Raw genomic sequence first — 23,526 nt, 5'->3', positions numbered from 1 at the left:
GATATAATTAAATGGGATCTGTTTACTTGAAATGGATACAGCCCAAAACGACTGTTCCAACAAGGCGAACATTTGTATAAGCCAACAGCATTTTTATTATTATTAACAGTACAGTAGCAGTCAGAAGATGCATCTAATACGTCTTCACAAAATACATTTATTAAAATAAACTCCTGGTCCGGATTGGTTTCTAAAAATGAAAATCTGAAAACTGGAACATTTGACATAAAGAACCAACCAACCTTTGAAAATGATTATGTGCCTTAAACCTACCTGTGGAGTAGAAGCTAAGTTTCACAGCAGCATCTTCGGTCAGATATATAGTTTTTAACCAAAAGCTCAAAAATGAAGAGAAAAATTGTTTGAAGCTCTTCTTGCACTATTGTTTTGTACATTGTGTGGATTTTTTTCTGCTAAATAAGCATTTTGATCATGAAATATGCTAGAATTGTAGTTCCATAATCACGAATATTGATCATTCGCTGTATTCTTTGCATGTAAATACAAAAAATATCTTCATTCTAAAACCTATATGAAGCAAAGGCTATCTTTTTAAAGGTATGTTGTATTTTTTCCCATCTTTTTGCCGCTAACAATATCTTCTCTAGTTTATTTTGTGCACAGATGTTAATATATTTATGTAATGTGATGTGTAAAAGTTATTCAGGAATTGAATAGTTTACTTTGGTGCAGAGCTGTATAAAAATATGGGTTTGTAAAATCTTTCAGATGATAATGATCAGAATGTATGCTATGCTTTCTAAATCATAATTTTCATTTATTGTATGAAATGTCTTTTTTTAAAATGCTGAAAGGCCACTGATTGTAAAGGAGAGACCCTTTTGAGTCAACCAGCCTTCATTTTATCAACGTTTTACTAAATATTGGGAAGCAGGGGTGACATTGTGTGGGAAGTTACACTACACTCAGATTAAAATGGTTGTAACCTATATCCTGCTTTTTCTTTTCTGAATCTCTTATGTGCTTACCATTCCAGTTGTCCACTTTGCTTTAAAAATAAGCCATCTAGGATCTGCATCTAATCCTATATATCTCTTATCAAAATGCTCTGAAAGACATCACAATGGCAATGGAGAAAAAAGTTTAGCTGTACCCTAATTGGATTCATCCTAACTTGCAAATCCTGTTGGGAATAGACTTGTGTAGTGACTTAAGTTCTGCTTTGACCACTTTTGATAAATTTCCAACTGAAGCAAGATGTCGATGTATTTGATTCATGATAGTCAGCTGATGCAGAATATAGGTAGTCCTTGATTTATAACTGTAATCAAGCCCAGAATTAGTCTCAAGTTGTGGCAGTCATTAAGGTAGTCGTGATTTGACCATGATCAATTGTTACCATTTTTGTGGTGGTGGTTTAATGAACACTGCAGTCATTAAGTAAATGCAGTGGTTATTAAGTAAGCACTTAAATGAATGCTTTATACCCTATGGGTGTTTTTTTTTCTGGAAATCAAAGATAAATTCTGTGGGCATGTGACTGTGGGATGCTGCAACTGGCTTTAATCAAGTGCAATGGGTAACACAATTTCTCCTGGTGCACATTGTCTATGAATGTGACTCATATGCAAGAGACACCCAGGAACATCTCATAGCAGGTAGGTATATTCTAACAATGAAAGTAGTTTTGAACATAGAATAATAGAGTTTGAAGATCTTCTAGTTCAACCCTTTACATTTTCATGTATGGAAAAGTAAAGGATGCTGCAAGTTTGTAAAACTATCGGCACTGCAAGATATGCTAGGACACATTGCTTTGGTTCTGAGGTGCTGTTAAGAGAAGCAAGGCCTGTCAAGTGTGAAAAGCCATAATGAATATTCATTTGCTCAGCTTAAAAATTCAATATTTTTTATGATTAAATACATTCAGTTTTGGACAGTCTGCATCCTTCTAAACTCTTCTCACATTACTAATACTACTAGTCTTTGGTGGGAAGACACAGTTATTTAAAATGCTTACTTTTATAGTTTAAAAAATTAGCATGCACTTTGCTATGTGCTTCTGATAGTTCATAATAATACATATGATTGCTTTATTGATGCAGTTCTGTATTAGAATGATTTTCATTTTAAAATTCTTAAAGCTAAAAGCTTCCAAACTTTTAGTTGAGAAGTTGGAAGATAGAATTTGTACAGCAGTCACTCTTTTGTTAAAGTAAAAATAATTTATCTGCCATATTTATAAATACTACAGACAATCTACTACATTTTATTATATTTCACAAAGGACAAATTTCAATAATAGGTTTACATTTTGAAAAACAAAACTGATCTAACCATCCAAGATACAGCTTTCAGAGTAACAGCTTGAGCTATATATGCAATAAAAATTGGTTGTAATTAAGTATAATTCTCAAGCATCCTTAATGGGCACTTTAAAAAAAATAGCTCTTTTTATGAAATGTACCACATTGCAAAGATTATCTTTATTATGCAGCACATAAAGCAAATTTTAGTGACAAACAGATTTAGTTAATCTATTCTTTGTCTAGAAGCTTGGAGAGATCCGTTTTCGTTTTTGCAAGAGCTGTTATTTTGATTCGGTGGAATGGTTGCAAATATGCCATGGAAACAGGTTGCTGAATTTCTCTGCCAGCAAAGAAAGATGTTTGAGATGTAATGACTTCAATAGGACACAAGCAGGTTTTTTTTTTTAATTAGAAGACACCCTCCATCAATAAGTTTGTTAGGACAGCTCCTGAGTTCCTGTTATTAAATATATATATTTACACACACACACAGAGAGGAAATCAAGTCCTAAATTGGTTTACAGCGGTAAGTTTTGTCTAGGTGGACAGACTTTTCATTGTTTTTCCAGTAGATAATAGACAATTTGCTATAGATACTTTTGGCAATTATTGATTAATTTATTGGTAAGGATCAGGTTTAAAAGCAGTTACTTTGATTATGTTGATATTCAACTCTAATGAGGGACCAACTTATATTGGATATGTCTTATGTATCTTACAGCAAGAAGACATAAATGTAGTTATGAAACCTATAAAATGATTCTTTCTGCATTTTGACAGCTCATGTTCCAATTAATTAGAGTAGCTTTATTCTGGTAGACTTCATGTCAATCCTCTCTATAACTGAGGAGAACCCTGTATCTAGGAGCTGCAAGAGGAAGATGCATGAAGTCTAATTAGTTACATTCAGTGTCATCTTTCTGCAAGAAACCTGGCTCTCAAGTGATTTGATATTAAATAGATATATAGCTTACTCCGTAACTGCTGTAGCTGAGGAAGATACATAACAGATCTAAGGGCAGTTTAAGTATACTGATAATCACCTGCTTGAATGTAATTCTTAGGATTTATTTTAAGATTAAAGTTTAACTGGATAAATAAATCAATCTGTTCAAGCAACATCCAAACCTTTCTTTTCCCTAATTTACTCAAAATTATACATACGTTTTTATAACTACATTTCTGTCTAGTCTCATTAATAGACTGACATTTTCTGACAATTCTTTAAAACAGTAAAAGAATGTGCTTGGTACTGTAGTTACCAGATTGGTTTTGTGGAAGCTAGTTCTTTCTCAAAAAAAAAAAAAAAAAAAAAAAAAAAAAAAAAAAAGGAATATCAAAACAGATACAGTGGAAAGGACCCATCTCCAGATCTTTCCACTATTTATCTTAATTTTCACCTGAGTACACTTGCTTTTACTTTCCCACTACCACCACCACCTTCTCCCCCATTCTTCCCATCAACACAGCTCCCACTCCTGCCCCCTCCCCTTCAGCTGCTTTGGACATCAACTTTCAAGAAATCCATGTCACTGTGTGAAGAATGGAAATGAGACCACAGTTGGTCCATGAACAGGCAATGTAGACAGTGAGTCTCTTCCAAAAGCGTCCTTCATCATGGACGAACTAAAGCCTCACATTGTCCCCTATCCAAGCTTTTTATCATAGCTAACTGCAGCCAAGGGAGCAGGTCAGCCAAAGGCAGTCAAATTTAGTCCTGCATCCAGATGGCACTGTGGGGAAGAAACAATATCCAATTAAATAGCCATATGCTACCTAATATTCAATAAATTAGCCCAGGGGTCTTCAAACTTGGCAACTTTAAGACTTGTGGACTTCAACTCCAGGACTGGCTGAGGAATTCTGGGAGTTGAAGTCCACAAGTCTTAAAGTTGCCAAGTTTGAAGACCCCTGAATTAACCCATTGCACTTTATTGTCATTCAAGGTCTTCAAGAGACTTGGGTCTCTTTTGGGATTGCAGGGACTCCAGGCTGGTGATGTGTTTGGTCTCACCCTTGGGTTCGGCCTGGTCATCTACACTGAACAGACCAATGTAATTTTTTAATCACAAAGAAAGAAGAAAAGTAAATGCATATGTCTAATCCTAACAGCAGGAATTATCAGATAACTCAAATTACCTGTCACTTTCAGATCCTTTAGTTCTAGAATGTCCACTTCTATGCTCAGTCTGCAGTTCCATTTTTCTCAAACCTAAAAGGGATACACAACACATACATATCAAAGTTTAAAACCATGAACCTGTTAATTTCTCCAGAGGTGTTCCACAGAAAGATGCACCCTAGCATTACAGCTTCCTCTTCCCCCAATGAATCTCCTAAGTATTCAGTGTTATTGGATGTATCTCATCCAATAAGGGTTTGATCCCATGAGAATTTACAGCTAAAAATAATCATACCTATCCCCATATTTTAAGTGTTTACAGGATGTTACTGAAAATGCAGGTAGTCCTCAATTTATGAACACAATTGGGACTGGAATTATCATTCTAAGTTGGTACTTAGTCAAGGAGCCCACGTAACAAAATATAGGGCACTGCACTTGAAGAGAAAGCCAACATAACACAAGTCACTTCAGTAAAGTCAAAGTTGCCCCAAAAGCGAGTATCTATGTTTTTCAGTTCAGTTCATGCATACATTCACACATGCCCTTTCTTTAGCCAAACAAATACTTAGGAGAAAGGTTTACAAAGCAAAAGTATGTTTGCTTCAGAGGATTATTACCCTTCGTTGCTCTGTTTCTTGTAGATCTTGGCTTTAGAGGTGTGTACTCTGGGTCTTCAGTAGGAGTGATTACTTCATCACCTATTTAGGAGAACATATTAAACAACTTGGACAAAGTCAATGCCAATGTTGCTATTTTAATCAGAGCATCTCATGCTAATTAAATGGCGGAACATAACTCCTAATTTTGGGATTGCAAATAGAAGGAAGTTTCTGGAACTTCCTTCCAGTAGCTTCTGAGACAAGGGTACCAGTGAAGACTAAGTGAGTCATTTGGAGTTATTTGGTGTACTATACCTTTTCTAATATCAAAACAAACATAACATTTGCAGTCTGCAGAAGTTCTTCTGTTAATCAAAGGAATAGCAGCTATATTCCTTGTCAGCAACTTCAGAACAACCTCACTCTGAGCTCATCACTATGTGTTGACCCAGGGTGATTGGTGGAGAGGCATACAAATACATGAATGAATCTGTTACACCTCCATCTAAACCAGCGGTTCTCAACCTGTGGGTTGCAACCCCATTTGGGGTTGAATGACCATTTCACGGGGTCGCCAAACAACGCAGTCCGCCACTTTTTCCCCCTTTTCCTTAGCTGTGCTACTCCCTCTTATTCTATTGGCTTTTGAAAGCCAATAGAATAGACTCTATTCTTGAATAGAGTCTAATTCTATTGGCTTTCAAAAGCCAATAGGAATTGTCCAGGCTGTCTCTGCCCTGCTGAGCCCACCAAAAGTCCCAGTCTGCAAACGGTGCTGCAAGTTGTCTGCAGCTAAGGTGAGCTTTCTGGACATTTCTACCCCTCCCTGCTGAGCAACTACTAAATGTAAGTAAAAGAGGGCCAGGGGTGGGAGGTGGGATGCCGGCAGGCGCAGGGAGGGTTGCTGGCGTGCGCGGGGCCCGGCGGGTGCCTTACCTCCCTTGGGCTGAGCTAGCTGGTGGCCCAGCCGGTGGTCAGCCTGCACCCTCGTTGCCACGTGCCATGGCTGCCCAGGAGCACCTGGGCCTGCCTGCTGCCTTACCGAATGTGCGGTGGCCAAGGTAAGGCTAGCGGGGCAGCGGCGGGTGCAAGGAGGGTTGCTGGCGCGCGTGGAGCCCGGCGGATGGCTTACCTCCCTTGGGCTGGGCCAGATGGTGGCCCAGCCGGTGGTCGGCCCGCGCCGTCGCTTGCCAGCTACGCCTCGGCCGGCGCAGGGGGCGGCACCATGCATGCGCGGCGCTCCCTGGCCGAGGCGGTTGCTGGGCGACAACCTGCGTGCACCCTCGGCCTGCCCAGCGTGTGCTCCAGTCGCAGGAGGCGGAGCGTGCACGCCTCCTCCTGCCCCGCCCACAGGGAAATACAGGTAGTCCTTGATTTACAACCACATGGTTGGGGGTCGCAGCATTAGGAAGGTTGAGAACCACTGATCTAAACAATCTATTTCTGAAGCAATGTATGAGTCAATGACTCATTTCTTGAGCAAAAATGTCTGTACTCCTCAATTAAAAGAAGCATAAACAGTGCTGTGTTCAGCAATCCTGGAGGGCAGGGCTTTAGAATAACCACTAAAGAGGGAACAGAAGTGAAACACACCTGGACCAGGGCTTCCAGTCCCAACATTCATGGCAACATATTAATGCCAACATAAAAGTCATCCATGAATACACATGATAAGGGCATTGTGTAAAAACTGAGCAATTCCTCCACTGGTATAATACAAACTTAATACACAAATTTCTCCCCTACCCCATTTCCTATTTCTAGAGATTCTCTAAAGAATTCAAAAAATACAGTATAGTATGTTCTGTGTTACCCTCCTCATTCTGGCCAGTGGAAGTACATGATTTATTGCAGTCCAAATTGTTTGCTGCTATTTCTGCAATGTCCTTTTCTTTAGAAACACGTCCATCAACATGGCTTCCCTTGCTTAAGTTGTTCTTGACTTTTTCAACCATTTTTAAAGACATTTTATCTTTTACTTTCTGTAATAGAGAAGTCAACAATACTTATTTAGAAGTGTACATAATGGGCATTTGTTGATCTTAAACGTGGGTTGGGATTGGAATTGAATGTTGGGCTAAGAAGTTCATTAACCAACAGAAATGCAAATATCTCCTATGAATAGCATGCCTGGCTGAGGAATTCTGGGAGTTGAAGTCCACAAGTCATAAAAGGGCCAAGTTTGAAGACCCCTGCTCTAGATAAAGGTATTATGCATTTTTGTATCTGAGGAAACACTTATATCCATTTCCTGCTCCCTGCCTGCTCTTGTTTTATGAACCAAGCTGACTTCCTTCCAGTTTGTGAAACTTTCCATTTTGTCACTTATTCGAGTTTCTGAAGACAGGGAGAACTTTCAACTTTTTTTTTTTTTTTTAAGAGAGAGGGCTATGGATTCTCTACATGCGACATCCACACACTGGCAATCTAGGTTGATAAAATATGGAATGAGAATTCCGCACAGAATTTTTGTTTTGGATTTTTTTATCAACTTATTTTTAAGAGTGGAGATCATTTTAAATTTTCCAGGGTATTCTGGCTGGTGAAATCCAATGAGACATCTAGCATATCGATAAATAAACTTCAAACAAATTTATTTATTATTTTATAGGATCATGGCACCACAATGTTTGATAAATCCTGGCTTCAGGGTTTTTCCTCAGAGGAAATTAGAAGATAAGGAAACCTGGTGGCCAAAAAAGGATAATTTTTTAATTAGTTTTTGCAAACTTGGGTTTTTGGAGAATGGAGATGTTAAATTTCAGAGGACAAATATTGTTTCTTCTCACTCTCTCTGATACTCTAAGACAGTGGTTCTTAACCTGGGCGATATCGCCCCCCAGGGGGCGATTTCATTTTTCAGGGGGGCGATGGAATGAAAAGGGGCGACAGGGGGGCAAAGGAATGAAAAGGGGGTGATATGGGGGCAATGGAGCAAGAAGTTTTGGGGACATTTTTGAGCCTGCCCCTGCAGCTCCGAGCCTCCTCCGCCATTTGGAGAGAGAGATAGAGCGAGAGAGACACTTGTGCTTCTCTCTCTCTCTCTCTGATGCGGATTTGCCCCTCACAGGGCTCCTGGTTGGCCCTGAGCCCGGGTGCCCCGCCTCCTGGGACAAGCGCAGCCAGGAAGTCCATTTCCCTGGCTGGCCCCGTACCAAGTGCACGTGGCTGGGGAACCGCGCAGGGGATCCCCAGGATCCCCGCTGGGAGCAGCCCACCAGAGCCTCAGCCTAGCGCACAGGTCGGCAACCTGCGGCTCCGGAGCCGCATGCGGCTCTTTGAGCCTCCCCCTGTGGCTCCCAGCCTCCTCTGCCTTTGCAGAGAGAGACAGAGACAGAGAGAGTCAATTGCGCTTCCCTGCTTCTCTCTCTCTCTCTCTCTCTCTCTCTCTCTCTCTCTCTCTCTCTCTCTGTGTATGTGTGTGTGTGTCTGTGTAAAAGAGTGCACTCACAGTGTTCTCCGAGGAGCTGAAAAGCTTTCTGGGCGGAGCTCCTCCCTTTGCTGCGTCTCTGAAGGAAGCAGGAAGGGCAGGAGAGAGCTAGCTCGCCCAGCTAGGCTGACTCAGGAATTCTGGGAGTTGAAGTCCATGAGTCATAAAAGAGACGAGGTTGCCTACCCGGAGGTTGTTGGACAACAGCTTGAAGCTTGCCAGGTGAGCAGCAGATAGGAGGGGGGGGAGAAAGAGAGAGAGAGGGAGAGAGAGAGTGGGGGAAGAGGAGTGGCAGACCAAGGGCAGATAGAGAGGGAGGGAGAGAGAGACCCTTTTGACATCTAAAATGAAGATAACACTGCATATATCCTTTTTTTACCCTTGTGTGTATGTAATTTTATTCTCTTAAAGCATTCTCTTGGTGATCATTGTTTTAATAGTATGGATATTCCCAAGAGTCATATTTTTACTTTTATTTTTAATGTGTATATGTGTGTGTGTGTGTGTGTGTGTGTGTGTGTATACACATATACACATACACATACACACACCTATAATAAAGGTAAAAAAGGATATATGCAGTGTTATCTTCATTTTAGATATCAAAATGGTTTTGCGGCTCCCTGTGTTTTGTTTTTGGTGGGAAACGGGTCCAAGTGGCTCTTTGAGTGTTTTGGGTTGCCTACCCCTGGCCTAGCGGGTCAGCCTTCCTGCAAGCCGCGGCCCTGAGGGAGAGCTGCCCCTGCGATCTCTAGCCATGGGACTGTTGGTCCAGCTGACTGGGAAGGTGCGCCAGAGTCCTGGCTGCTTTGAGAGGTGAGTAGAAGATGGGGGGGAGAGAAAGGGAGGGGGAGGCATTTTCCAACCAGACCCGCGGGAACGCCTCCTCCTGCCCTCCTCCTCCTCCCCTTCTTCCTCCTGTTGCCCCCTGGGCAGCAGTCCTGGCTGGGGTGGTGGCCAGCGGGGGCATCGCTCCCTGGGCGATGCTGGTGAGTCGCGGATGGCCGGGAGCGTCATGCGTTGTGGAGCGGCCCCAGCTCCTCCAGCAGCTGATGGGGGTGTTCTGCAGATGCCCTGCGAGTTAAGCCCAGGGACGCTGGTGGCACGAGGGGAGGCTTGGCGATGCAGCTGACGGGCGGGGCGCTCTGCAGATGCCCCATGGCCCCGACTTGAGCTCAGGGACGCCAGCAGCACGTGGGATGGCCTGCCAACGTGACCATGAGCCGGGGCATCCCTGCAGGCCTGGTGGGCAGCGAAGCTGGGTGCCTCCAGCGGCAATAGGGTCTTCTGCAGTCTCCTGCCCCCCCTCCCGCCCCTTCGGTGCCCTCTGCCTTTCATTTTCTCTCTCTCTCTTTCTCCTCACCTGGAGAAAAAAGGGGGAGGGAGGGAGAGGAAAGAGAGAAAGGGAGAGGGGAAAGAGAGAGGAAGCGCAAGTGCCTCTCTCTCCCCCCCCTCTCTCTCCTCACCTGGAGAAAGATGGGGGAGGGAGGGAGAGGAAAGAGAGAAAGAGAGGGGAAAGAGAAAAAGAGAAAGAGAGGAAATGCAAGTGCCTCTCTCTCCCCCCTCCTCACCTGGAGAAAGGGGAGAGGGAGGGAGAGGAAAGAGAGAAAGAGAGAGGGAGAGGGGAAAGAGAGGAAAGAGAGGAAGTGCAAGTGCCTCTCTCTCCCCCCTCTCTCTCCTCACCTGGAGAAAGAAGGGGGAGAGAGGGAGAGGAAAGAGAGGGAGAGGGGAAAGAGAAAAAGAGAAAGAGAGGAAAGAAAGAGGAAGCGCAAGTGCCTCTCTCTCCTCACCTGGAGAAAGAAGGGGGGAGGGAGGGAGAGGAAAGAAAGAGAGAGAAAGAGAGGAAAGAGAGAGGAAGTGCAAGTGCCTCTCTCTCCTCACCTGGAGAAAGAAGGGGGAGGGAGAGAGAGGAAAGAGAGAGGGAGAGAGAAAAGAGAAAAAGAGAAAGAGAGGAAGCGCAAGTGCCTCTCTCTCCCCCCTCCCTCCTCACCTGGAGAAAGAAGGGGAGAGGGAGGGAGAGGAAAGAGAGAAAGAGAGAGGGAGAGGGGAAAGAGAGAGAAAGAGAGGAAGTGCAAATGCCTCTCTCTCCCCCCTCTCTCTCCTCACCTGGAGAAAGAAGGGGGAGAGAGGGAGAGGAAAGAGGGAGAGGGGAAAGAGAAAAAGAGAGAGAAAGAGAGGAAAGAAAGAGGAAGCGCAAGTGCCTCTCTCTCCTCACCTGGAGAAAGAAGGGGGAGGGAAAGAGAGGAAAGAGAGAGGGAGAGAGAAAAGAGAAAAAGAGAAAGAGAGAGAGGAAGCGCAAGTACCTCTCTCTCTCCCCCCCCTCTCTCTCACACACACACTGAGTGGGGGAAGAGGACTGGCAGACCAAGGACAGAAAGAGGGAGGGAGGGAGAGGGAGAGAGAGCAATCCTTTTGACATCTAAAATAAAGATAACACTGAAGATTATATATATATATATTTTGAAGGTAAAAAAGGATATATGCAGTGTTATCTTCTTTGAGTGTTTTGGGTTGCTTACCCCTGCTCTACCCATACAGTGGCTCACCATTGGCCAGAATGGGCAGTGATGGAGGGGGGAGTGCTTCTTTCGAAACATCGCATGCTGTTTTGTGTGTCTCTTTACAGCCTTACAAACTTTTTTAGCATGCACTCCAGTTCGATATTATATTTTCTTTGTGACTTTTTAATCCTTTTTACAGTGTGCATGACTATACTTTCCTCGAATCTTAATTTAGTTTCAGAGTTTTCGTCTTTGAGTGTTTTGGGTTGCTTACCCCTGCTCTACCCATACAGTGGCTCACCATTGGCCAGAATGGGCAGTGATGGAGGGGGGAGTGCTTCTTTCGAAACATCGCATGCTGTTTTGTGTGTCTCTTTACAGCCTTACAAACTTTTTTAGCATGCACTCCAGTTCGATATTATATTTTCTTTGTGACTTTTTAATCCTTTTTACAGTGTGCATGACTATACTTTCCTCGAATCTTAATTTAGTTTCAGAGTTTTCGTCTTGAAATTCTTAGTTCCTGCATTGCGGTTTGTTCTTATGCCCTTTTTATATTTCTTTTTGTATCTTAAATTTCACTTGTAATTCAATCATTAAATGTTACTGTTTTTCTTTTTGGGCATTTCACTTTCTTGCAGTTGAATTTTGTTTTCAATGGTCATTACATTTAAGTGTCTTGAATAAATAAGATAATAATGAAATACATGTATCACAAAGTTTGGGAATAAAGTGACAGGTGGCACCAAAATTTTTCACACAGTTGAGATATGGGAAAAAGACTGAAAATAAATTATTTGGATCATATGTCCTGATGACAATTTTAAAGAAAACAAAAAAAGTGTTTGCATAAATTGAAGAATTATTTCCTATGTTGTGATTGAGAGGTTATGTTGGGGGAGGGGGGCGATGACAACTTCCTCATTGGCTCATGGGGGTGATTCGTTCAAAAAGGTTAATAACCACTGCTCTAAGACATGTCTCAGAAATTTTACAAGAAACCCACTGGATCTGTATTGGTATGTGTATGTCTGTATATCATTAGGCTATGGCTTACCACAAGAATATCCTCAAGTAAATCCATGAGGTCATTTGTGAAATCCTTACTGAGTTCTAAGGAACAAAGAGCTTTTGTGTATATCCGGACATCTGGTGCACTTGGATCCGTCAAAATTTCATTGCATATTTTCAGCGCTAAATTATCATGAACTGTCAAACCCTGAAAAAGCCATGACAATGTGGTAATGTCCAAATATAAATTGTCCACAATTTCAACAAAAGTATTACTGCAAAAAGGAGGAGGCTTTAACACGTATTTTGAGGGCTTTCTAATCTCAGATCAAACAAACAGCACCCTCGCACACAATTCACCCTACCTGGCAGTTCTGAAAGCACTGATTCAATCCACTGGGTCTTGTTAAGTCCACCAGAAGTTCAGCAACGTTAGCTACATCAACCTCTGACAATGGCGATGAAGCTGGAGCATTAAATAATATTTGCAACGTTGGAAGAAAAGTTTCTTCAAAGCATTCCTGATTGGTTCTGCATTTTTAAAATGTAACAGGTGAGGCCTTAACACAACACAACATCAAATGCACCCATCTGCATCAATTATTCAACTAACATAAGAGAAACCAATTCTATGTCCAGATGAAAGAATAAGGTCTCTTGTGAAAGTGGCATCAAATGCAAATGACAGCAAACAGCAATAAGGTAGTCTAATATTCTAATAACAGTAATTAATATCTTACTGTGGATCCTTCTGCTTTTTTGTAGCATATGATCATAAAAAATAGATACATACTAACAGCCTTACAAACTAAACCACAGTAAGCTGCTTATGTAAAAAAAAAATCTAGAAGTATCTTTATGATAAGATTAAAGTATACCCAGTAAAAAATTCAACAAAAAATATTTTTAAGAAAACATGTAGCAAATCACATGGTTAGGCAGCTGTTATTATTCAAATAAAAAACTTCACAGTATTTTTTTTCTTTTCAATTAAGTTCACACTGAGCTATTTAAAATATAGGTAGTCCTCATCTTACAACCACAATTAAACCCAAAACTTTTGCTGCTAAGCGAGACAATTATTAAGTGAATTTTGCCCTATTTTATCACCTTGCCACAGTTGTTAAGTGAATCTCTGCAGTTGTTAAGCTAGTAACACCGTTATTAAGTGATTCTGGCTTTCCCATTGACTTTGCTTATCAGAAGGTGGCAAAAGGTGATCACATGAAACTGCAACCATCATAAATGAGTCAGTTGCCAAGTGTCTGAATTTTGATCACATGACCATGGGGATGCTGCAACGGTCATAAGTGTGAAAAACAGTCATAAGTCACTTTGTTTAATGCTGTTGTAACTTTGAACTGTCACTAAACAAACTGTTGTATTAAAAAAAACTACAGACAGACAAACACATATACACAGAATATACCTATTTGAATATGCAAATAAAGGGAAAAAAACGCCCAAGGCATGTCGGAGACGTGTATCCTCTTCAGTCACTGGATTATACCACAACAAAACCAGCCGAGAAAGAAGCTTAGCGCTGATTAGCCGGCCAGAAAATAGGAGCTTTGCCAATCCCTCGGAAGCCTCAGTTCTAATTTCTGAAAACTGGAGAACAGATTTACACAAGTGTATTCCAGTAATTATTCCACAGAAAATTCTAACTGCAACGTCTACCGTAAGTTTCATTTTGCAAGATTGCATTTACAGGTAGTCCTCGACTTACAACCACTACTGAGCCCAAAATTTTCATTGCTAAGCAAGGCAATTGTTAAGTGAGTTTTGCTCCATTTTACAACCTTTTTGACACAGTTGTTAAGTGAATCACTGCAGTTGTTAAGTGAATTATGTGCTCATTAGGCGAATCTGGTTTTCCCATTGACTATGCTTGTTGGAAGCTGGATGGGAAAGTCACAAATGGCAATCACATGACCCTGGGACAAAGCAACTGTCATAACTACATGCCAATTGTCCAGTGCTCAAATTCTGATCATGTGACTATGGGGATGTTGCAATTTAAGTATGAAAACTAGTCATAAGTAACTTTTTTCAATGCAGTTGTACCTTTGAACAGTCACTAAAAGAAGTTGTTAATCTGAAGCAATAAAAAAGCTCTTTCTCATAACTATTTTAACACGTCTCTCTTCAGATGAGGGGTATATAACTGATATTAGCATTTTTCATGCAATTTTTGTGTTATGCGCTAATACCAGTCAGGGAAATATTATGCTCAATTTTTCTCTTTATATTTTTCCAAACATGAAATTAAAATTTACCTCCATATTTGCTAGTTTCAGTCATACCTCACTATCTAGAAACCCAGAAAGAAGCTGAAGAAGATTGTGAGTAGTAGCTGTTTCTTCTTCTGTTTCCTTAGTTTTCTCACTCTCATTTTCTTCATTTCCAGTTTGAACTTTTCTGTCTTTGAATGGTTCGATTCCAAATATCATTAGTTGGTCAAAGACTGCTTTTAAAGCACTCAGTTTTATCTTCATTTCGTCAATTTGCAATACCTGAATAAGATTAGAAAGACCAAACAGGACCTATGAATCTGTATAATTTAAACTATAATTCATTGCTTGAGCCATAAAAAAAAAAGCATTCTCGGACTCTTTAAAGCAGTTCCAAATTGGGCTTTAAATCTGAACTTAATGAATGGCCTTCTCAAAATCTGCATGTTCCTTCAAACATGCAATCAAGACAGAAGCAAAATAGCCAATTTCTGGTGAAATGCAAAAATTGAAAGTAGAAACTGAAGCAGGGGACTTCCGAGACATAAGGAGCTTCCATGTGCTTCAATATTCCACCCATAGCCTCTCAAACTGGCCCAGAATTGGGCAGTCAGCATTTGGTCATACTACCAAGAAATGATGACAGCGGTTTGGGTATCTGGAGGGGTTTTTCAGAACAGAAATTGGAGTTTTATCTTTCTTTTTTCATTCCCATCCTTAGCCCTTTCCCCACTCACATCTTCTCCAGTGGTTCCCCAATCAAACACTTCTGCTAATGCCTCTGCAGCCTCAAACTGGTTGGGGAACAAGTCACAATCCCAAACCTGGGAAACTAGTGTGTTTACTCTTACACCTTCCAGAAGAATGCTCTTCTACAGTGGATACAAGACAGGGGTCTTCAAACTTGACAACTTTTAAGACTTGTGGACTTCAACTCCCAAAAGTCCACAAGTCTTAAAAATTGCCAAATTTGGAGACTCCTGATGTAGGACAATGGAAAGAGATGTTGCCAATGTTTCAAGTCCAACATTCAGAAATCAGACCTTGAATAGATGCTGATATTACAATTGAAAAGTATGAGTTTTCCTGCGTAGGATTTATTTTAAACAGAATGTGAAAGTAAGAAGATAGGAAATGAACACCACAGCTATTTGCCGCAATATGGATTGACAGCATTTTGGTGATCCAGGTTGTCTACTTTTTTAGTTAGAAGTTCCACATCCCAGTTATAGTTCCCAGCATGATTACTACATAGAACTTGGCAAATGTTTTCTACAAGCTGGCTATTTCTCTGCAGCCTACCCATCCACTCACCCTCTTAACGTGGTATAGCACAACTGGACCTTCTTTAAAATTCCAGGATGCCAATGTAGTGGCTCCCATCTACTTGCAAGACAGACCTCTCAATCCAGGGAGGGAAGAAGTGTGAGAAAGAGGTTCCAAGTAACTCCCCTTTAATTATGATAGGTTGATTTGGACTATTACTTGATAGGTTTTCAAGATTTTGTTACATTATACTCTCCTAGCAACAAAGATCTTTCCAAGGTACTAATGTTTGCTGAGTTGGCCAGCATTGCAGGGCCTGACACTGAACTTGAAAGCCAACCACATCAATTTGTGCCTACTGAAAGCGAAGTGGAGTTACTCTGGGTTCCTTTCACACATTTTCCTACTCTTTTGGACTCAGGAATACCTGTTGCAATAGGAACTCTTCTTCCTCAGGGTTTCCACATTCTATCAGACATTTCATGAAAAATGAAACCTACTTACTTGTAACAACAAAGTGAGGTGCTGACTCGCAAACTCCTTGCTCTGCAGGCCACAGCAGCCCAAGCACAGCACTGCCATGTTTCGCACAGCAGGATGGATATTAGTAATTCCTGGAATTATCTAGAAGAACAAACATAGCAAGACATATTGAACAGAAGAGAACCTTGTAGCCACTTGCTTGTTAAGATAAGAAACTTATTTTGGTAACCAAAGAGATCAGGGTAACCACAGAGGACGTTTAAAAAGCCAGGATGAAGGGCCAACTTCTTTAACCTCCCCTTGAGGATGCTTTTGCAAACAAAAAAGCATGAACTGATTTTAACAAATGCTCATGCTAGTGGTCAAATAGACGGATGGATTGCTCAGATTTGTTTGAAAGAACTATATAAATGGAAAAATAGTGAATCTCTAACTGATATAAAACCGTATCTCCTTCTGTAGTAGAAATAAGGGTGGGAGATTCCAAACCAAGTTGCCAGGAACTGCCCAAAAGCTAAAACTGATTCCATCTGTAATCCAATGGAGGGCTGAAGTAGAAAAGCTGAGTGAGGTGCCTGCAAAGTGAAATCCTATACAGTTCAAACTAATTCATTTTTTATCCTTGGCTGCTTTTTGTGGATATACATGCAGAATAGAATGCAGAACAAGTATAGCTACCTGAGATAGAAAAAAGTATTTGAGACCACATATACTTGCTGCTGCTCAGAACACCTCTTCTATATTGAGATATGTATCATAAGGTTACCACATACCAGGGATTCAATTATTCCATCCAATGTGGGTCCTAATCCTTTGGAAAATGAGATCTGCTTCAGAAGTTCATTGCACATCATCAAACACTTCAGAAGTGTTTCTGGATCACTCTTTTAAAATAAAAGCATCATAGCTTAGTTCAGGATTTCTGTCCGCCCAAATATCTACATTGCTTTCTGCTAACAAAAGTGAGCAACATTCAATTGAATTAACAATTTATTTCTATAGGAAAGCAAGCAAAATTTGACCCTACATTTATCATTAACTCCAACTGAAGAAGGTGGTCTGTTCAATCAATGGGCCATCTTGAGATTTTCTAGTTGCAGATTGTTCCAAAGCAACAGCCTTTCCTTCCAGCGACAATCACTCTATTTCCCTTATTTCACATTTGTTCTGCAATGATGTAGCGATTGGATTTTTTTCCTAGCCCTTATACATGAGAAATAATCCATTTGTAGAAAACTAGGTATTGTAGATAGGTAGATACAGAGATATTCTGGCTCATTTCTTTCTTTCTTAACGGGGTACTAGCATCTTTGGATGAGATCACAGGTAATAGCAGGATTTTCAATTTCTCTTCCTATGGAGTCTTTGTTGTTTTCTGATCTTAATTGTTTTCTTGAAGACATTTCATTACCCAACTAAGTAACATCTTCAGTGCTGGACTAAAGGACTCTACATCAAGGACTTCACAATTCAAGTCTGAACTACAAGCATTCTTTTCTCCTTCTAAAAAGCCATTTCAAACAAATCATATACACAGTTCTTAACACGTAAAGATGAAAACACTGAAAAAACTAGAGCAATTCAGAATTAGTAAAATACAGAACCTTTTCCACGCATATCTCTTTAGTTCCGGATTCTTCTGTCTCTTTCAACAAGCCACTCTTTATACCTTCCAGCTCTATAATCCTCTCCTTTAACACAGAAGCATGGCTGAAGTCTTGCATGGCCACGCACTTTTCCAGAGCATACTTTGCTTCCATGAGTTTCACTTTTATTTCTGCCAGCTGGAAAGAAAACAAAAATTATGCCCTGGAATTACTGAGTATTATATTATGGGCCTCTACAAAAAGTAGACATCTGTTAAGAAAGAGCTACATTTGGAAACAAAGTTTAAATAGTGTATTAGACTTGGGCTATTCACTTAAAAAGCAAGAATTTTTACAGAATATTTTTTTTCTTTTTTCTGGGATTTCGCTTTTTATTTCTTATTTTGTAATTGTTGATTTTACAAGAAGTGGACTGATACAGGCAGGAAAATGGCTTCAAAGCATTTGGGAATTTCTGTTGTTCCTAAAAGTTCAATTTCTTCTCCTGTAACACAGCCTGCACAGCAAACTATACCTAGATCCCCCCCCCACCTTCTCCCCCCCCACCGGCATTTACGCTTAGAGATATTCAAGATGCTTTGAAAAAAGCGACACAAGAGATAAAGGAGGAGGTGGCCGATCTCCTCGACAGTAAAATGAAGGAAGAGATGGCAGAGCTTCTTGAGAATAAGAATAGGGAGATGAGGGAAGACATATTGTTTGCACTTCAAGAGCTAGCAACTCATATTGAACGCCTGGATGATCGGGTGGATGAAGTTGTGGAAAATACTAAAAAACTAGAAAGTAGAATTGTCAAAGTTGAAAACAAGATTGATATAACAGAGGATGAAGTCACCATCTCACAATATAGAGATATGGAATTTGCACTGCGAATAAGAGGATTAAAAGAGAATTCACGAGAAGATCTGAAAGAGGAGGTGGAATGAGCTATAGCTCCATTCTGGGATGTGAACCTGAGGAATTATCAAGAGAGATAGATAAAATATTTAGGGTCAATTCATGGATTGCGAGGCAGAAAAATTTACCCAGAGATGTGGTTATTTATTTTTTTAAGAGATCACTTCGAAATGAAATTATTCAGGCTTTTTATAAGCAGAGATTTCAAATTGCAGATCAAAATATTATAATCTTAAAAGAAATACCTCCAAAAATTCTTAGAAAAAGATTTTGCCTTTTTGTCTGAGGAGCTTAAAAATCGACAGGTTCAGTTTAGATGGGAGATACCTGTTGGAATAGTGGTGAATTATGCAGGGACACGATATAGACTAAATACAATTTCAAAGGCAAAAGATTTTTATACTTATGTCCTGAAAGCAGGTTCACCACCATCTCCACGACCTAAGAGAACAGAAGAAAGGCTGGAAGATAAACAGCCAATTGAAGGCTGGCTCAACTTAACAAATAAAAATATCCTTTCTCTTGAGGGATGGGATTTATTATATGGATGGCACACGTATTTAATTTATGATAAAAAAGTTGATCAGGTTTTTAAAACCCATATCTTGAGAAGTGCCTTGTTGCGTGTCTGGAAGAAGTATTATTATAGGTTAAATTATAAAATTCCAATTTGGGGGATTCCTGGACATGTGATAGAGGGAATATCTAGGGGAGTGAACTTGGATAAGATTTCTTATAAGGAATTACTTACTTTGGTTGGGCAAGATTGGCAATTAAAGTCTTTGACTGAGTTGAAGCAAGAAAATATTGTACACTCTTGGTTTCATTATAATCAATTGTTAGTGAGGTGGAGTTTAGATCAAAAGGTTGGTATCACCTTAGAGGATGTGAACTTGGTAAAACAGATTAAAGATCAAAGTCGAGCTCATATAAAGAGAATTTATAATGTTTTAATAGAATTGGATTCTGAAACGGAGTTAGTTAAAGATTGTATGGTTAAATGGGCTCAAAATATTCAGGAGCCGATTTTATTGGATACATGGGAGACAATTTGGGTTAGAAATGTAAAATTTACTCAAGCGCAAAATTTAAGACAAAATTTTTATAAAATGTTTTATAGATGGCATTTGGATCCCCAAAAGTTGTCCCGCATGCATCCGAATTTACAGCCCAAATGTTGGAGATGTGGAAGTTTGGATGCAACCTATTTTCACATTTAGTGGACCTGTAGAGATATAAAAGCTTTTTGGATTAAGATTTGGTGGAATACTCAAAAGATTTTTAAGAGAAATATAAAGTTTACTCCGCAGTTATTTTTGTTGGGTATTATTGTAAATTTTGATGTTAAAGAAATCAATTTGATGTTGAATCTTATAACAGCTGCAAGATTATTAGTGGGGCAATATTGGAAGAAAAACTCTCTGCCTGCTATGGAAGAATAGATACTTAAGGTGTCTAATTTAGCAGAAATGGCAAAAATCTCCACCTATTTAAAGGACCATTCACAAGAAAAATATATTATGGTTTGGAGAAGATGGATTGATTACATTCAAAAGAGATATGAAATTGAAAAGTATTATCTTGCATATGAGTAGATTTTAGATAATTATTAATAGTTTTAATTATATCATTATTTTAGTTTATAGTTTGTTAACACTTGTTTTGAAAAGGAGTTAAAGTGTGTTATGGTTTTGATTGATAGTATAGTTGGTTAATGTTAGTTAGATTATGTTTGTTTATTTGTTATCCTGTAATCAGCTCTGGAAAGTGGGGGAGGGGGGGAAGGGGTGGGAGGGGTTTATATTGTATTAAATTTGTAAAACTTTTAATAAAAAAAACAAACAAACAGCCAGTTGAAGGCATAATGTCATTGGTTGTAGGAGATTTACCGCAGGCTGAACCTATTGAACAGAGCTTGGAGGTAAAGGATAATTTAAAGGAACACAGGATGACTCGTGCTGCGTATAGACGTAAAGAAAAGGAGCAGAAGCAGAAGGCTAATTCTGGATCAATAATACAAGGTCTGATTACTACAGAGCCTGTGGGAGGGACACGACCGAAGAGATCAATGGCTGATCTTCAAGCAGTGTTCCAGAGGCTCCAGGCCACTAAGGATGGCAAAGTTTCTGACATGGAATGTTAATGGCTTGAATTCATCACAGAAAAGAAAGAAAGTATTTCATTACTTGAAGCAACGTAAGAATGACATTGTTTGCTTGCAGGAAACTCATATTGCTACGAAAGATCAAAAGCACTTGATTAATTCTCAGTTGGGATCACATTTTATAGCTTCTGCCCCAGATAAAAAGGGGGGAGTAGTTATTTATGTAAGAAGAGATTTATCGGTTAGATTAATTGAATCTGACACACAAGGAAGATATATTATTGATTTAGTGCTACAAGGCAAGAAACTTCTTATTATTGGATTATATGCTCCTAATCGACAACAAAAACAGTTTTATAAGTTGTTACTTCATAACTAATTCAATTGGATTATAAACCTGTTATTATGATGGGTGATTGGAATAGTGTTTTGGATTCAAGTAAAGACAAGAAGGGATCTTTCAAAATTTCTAATCATTCTAAATTACCTAAGGCTTTTTTTGATCTGAAAGAGGATTTGGAATTTAGAGACATTTGGTGAGAACGGAACATGGAGGACAGAGATTTTACTTTTTTTTCGGATAGGCATCAATCATTCTCCAGAATTGATTTTTTTTTTAATTACTACTGATTTTTTCTCCAGGGTCAAGAATGCTAAGGTCTTTCCTAGAACATTGTCGGATCATAGTCCTGTATGGTTGGAGCTATTTGCTGAAGATGGGAATAGAAGATCTTGGAGACTAAATGAAAATTTATTTAGATATGAGGGGCTTTCGCAGAAATGTAGAGAACATTTGAAGGAATTTTTTGTTTTGAATATGCATAAAGGTACTTCGATGGCAATGGTTTGGGATGCTAGCAAAGCTTATATGAGAGGGGTTTTGATTCATATGAATAATGGACATAGGTGTAAGCAGATGCAAAAACGTAAAGAGTTGGAAGAAGAGATTAAATTGAAGGAGAAGGCCTTTATTTTGAATCCATCGGATAATAGATTAAAGGTTTCTATAAATATGTTGAAAGAGCAATTTAATATGTTAATGGCTGATCAGATTGCAACTAATTTGTGTTATGCGAAACATAATACATTTTGTAATGCAAACAAGCCTGGTAGGTGGTTAGCTTATCAATTATGGAAGAAACAGAAATCACGTATTATAGAGAAAATAGAATATAAAGGTAAAGAGGTATATCAACAAAAGTTGATTAAAAAGAGTTTTTTAGATTTTTATCTAAAATTATATGTTAGTGAAAATATACAAGCTTTAGATATAGATAAGTACCTACAGGCAGCACATTTTCCTAGACTTTCAAATGAACAACGAAAGGAGATGAATTGTTTAATTACTTCGGAGGAAATTATTTTGGCAATTAAACAGTTAAAAGTGGGTAAGGCTCCTGGTACAGATGAATTATCAGCAATTTACTATAAAATATTATCTGAAGAGATCATAGAACCATTAAAGGAACTTTTTAATAGTATCCAGATTGGAGAAGTGCCTTGGAGAAGGGCTTTTATATCGCTGATTCCAAAAGAGGATCAAGACCTTACCCAGCCTAAGAATTATAGACCTATATCACTTTTGAATACAGATTATAAGATTTTTTCAAAAATATTGGCAAATAGATTAATGCAAGTTTTGAAGCAAATGATTCATAGTGATCAGTCTGGATTTATAATTGGAAGATATATGAAATATAATGTAAGACAAATTGTTAACTTAATTGAGTATTTGGATAAGAACAATCAAGTCCCTGCGGCATTGATATTTTTGGATGCTGAAAAAGCTTTTGATCAGTTGAATTGGCAATTTTTATTGAAAGTTGTTGATAAAATGAATTTTGGGGATAAATTTTTATATTTTCTTAGGGCTCTATATCAACAACAATTGGCACAAATCATAATTAATGGGGATTAACAGAGACATTTAAAATTGAAAAAGGTACAAGACAGGGATGCCTGTTGTTGCCATTGTTGTTTGTTTTAACATTGGATATTTTACTGATTAAAATTCGTGAATCAACTATAACAAAGGGAATAAAAATAAAAAAGAATGATTACAGGTTGAGAGCTTTTGCGGATGATTTGGTTGTGACATTATCTCAGCCGATTCAATCGGTTATAGACTTGATGGAAATTATAACTCAGTATGGGAAAGTATCTGGTTTTAAGGTAAATAATAATAAGACTAAAATATTATCTAAAAATATGACTATGAAGGAAAAGGAAACGTTAGTTAAATTGCCAGGTTTTGAAATAGTGAAAAAGGTTAACTATCTGGGAGTATATATTACAGCTTCTAATGCAAAATTATATAAAAATAATTATGAGATATTATGGGTAAAAGTTCAAAAGGACTTAAACAATTGGAAAAAAGTACAATTATCTTTGTTGGGGAGAATTGCAGCTGTTAAAATGAATGTTCTACCAAAGTTTCTTTTCTTGTTTCAAATGATACCAATTTTGAAAAAAGATGCCAATTTGGATGAATGGCAGAAGAGTATTAATAAATTTATTTGGGCAGGGAAAAAATCAAGAATTAAACTTAAGATCTTACAAGACGTACGGGAAAGAAGACTTAAGGCGCCTAATTTGAAATTATACTATGATGCGGTGGTTTTAACACTGGTTAGTGATTGGCTTAATTTAACAAATAAAGGTATACTTTATCTTGAGCGATGGAATTTATTATATGGGTGGCATGCATACCTAATTTATAACAAAAAAGTTGACCAAGCTTTTAAATCTCATATTTTAAGAAGTGCTTTATTGCATGTCTGGAAGAAATATTATTATAAGTTAAATTACAAAATACCAATCTGGGGGATTTCTGGACACGCGATAGAGAGGGTATCTATGGGTGTGAATTTGGATAGGATTTCTTATAAGGAATTACTTAAATTGGTAGGGAATGATTGGCAATTAAAACCGTTAGTTGAGTTAAAGCAAGAAAATATTGTACGATCTTGGTTTCAGTATAATCAATTGTTGGCTAGGTG

At 39.0% G+C, this 23,526-nt stretch overlaps 1 protein-coding gene across 2 annotated transcripts in view; it reads right to left on the bottom strand.

The window, feature by feature from the left end:
* Positions 1 to 2,171: 2,171 nt before the first annotated feature.
* Positions 2,172 to 23,526, bottom strand: part of NCAPG (non-SMC condensin I complex subunit G) — a 42,343-nt gene continuing 20,988 nt past the window's right edge. Inside the window, exons 12-22 of one of the 2 annotated variants that reach the window (XM_039326515.1) lie at positions 17,524 to 17,703; positions 16,693 to 16,803; positions 15,941 to 16,060; positions 14,243 to 14,452; positions 13,366 to 13,547; positions 12,302 to 12,467; positions 11,983 to 12,144; positions 6,808 to 6,976; positions 5,013 to 5,093; positions 4,410 to 4,482; positions 2,172 to 2,610 (exon numbers count right to left, since the gene is read on the bottom strand). In XM_039326515.1, coding sequence (XP_039182449.1) covers positions 2,499 to 2,610; positions 4,410 to 4,482; positions 5,013 to 5,093; positions 6,808 to 6,976; positions 11,983 to 12,144; positions 12,302 to 12,467; positions 13,366 to 13,547; positions 14,243 to 14,452; positions 15,941 to 16,060; positions 16,693 to 16,803; positions 17,524 to 17,703 — 1,566 coding nt within the window. In that variant the 3' untranslated portion in view covers positions 2,172 to 2,498. Of the gene's footprint in view, positions 2,728 to 4,409; positions 4,483 to 5,012; positions 5,094 to 6,807; positions 6,977 to 11,982; positions 12,145 to 12,301; positions 12,468 to 13,365; positions 13,548 to 14,242; positions 14,453 to 15,940; positions 16,061 to 16,692; positions 16,804 to 17,523; positions 17,704 to 23,526 lie in introns of both variants that reach the window. The other variant, XM_039326516.1, reaches the window with a different exon arrangement.

Source organism: Crotalus tigris, unplaced genomic scaffold (assembly GCF_016545835.1).
Source record: "Crotalus tigris isolate CLP2741 ecotype Arizona unplaced genomic scaffold, ASM1654583v1 scf7180000024341.3516292, whole genome shotgun sequence".
In the NCBI taxonomy this organism is placed as follows: domain Eukaryota; kingdom Metazoa; phylum Chordata; class Lepidosauria; order Squamata; family Viperidae; genus Crotalus; species Crotalus tigris.
This window is presented reverse-complemented; position numbering and strand designations above follow the sequence as displayed.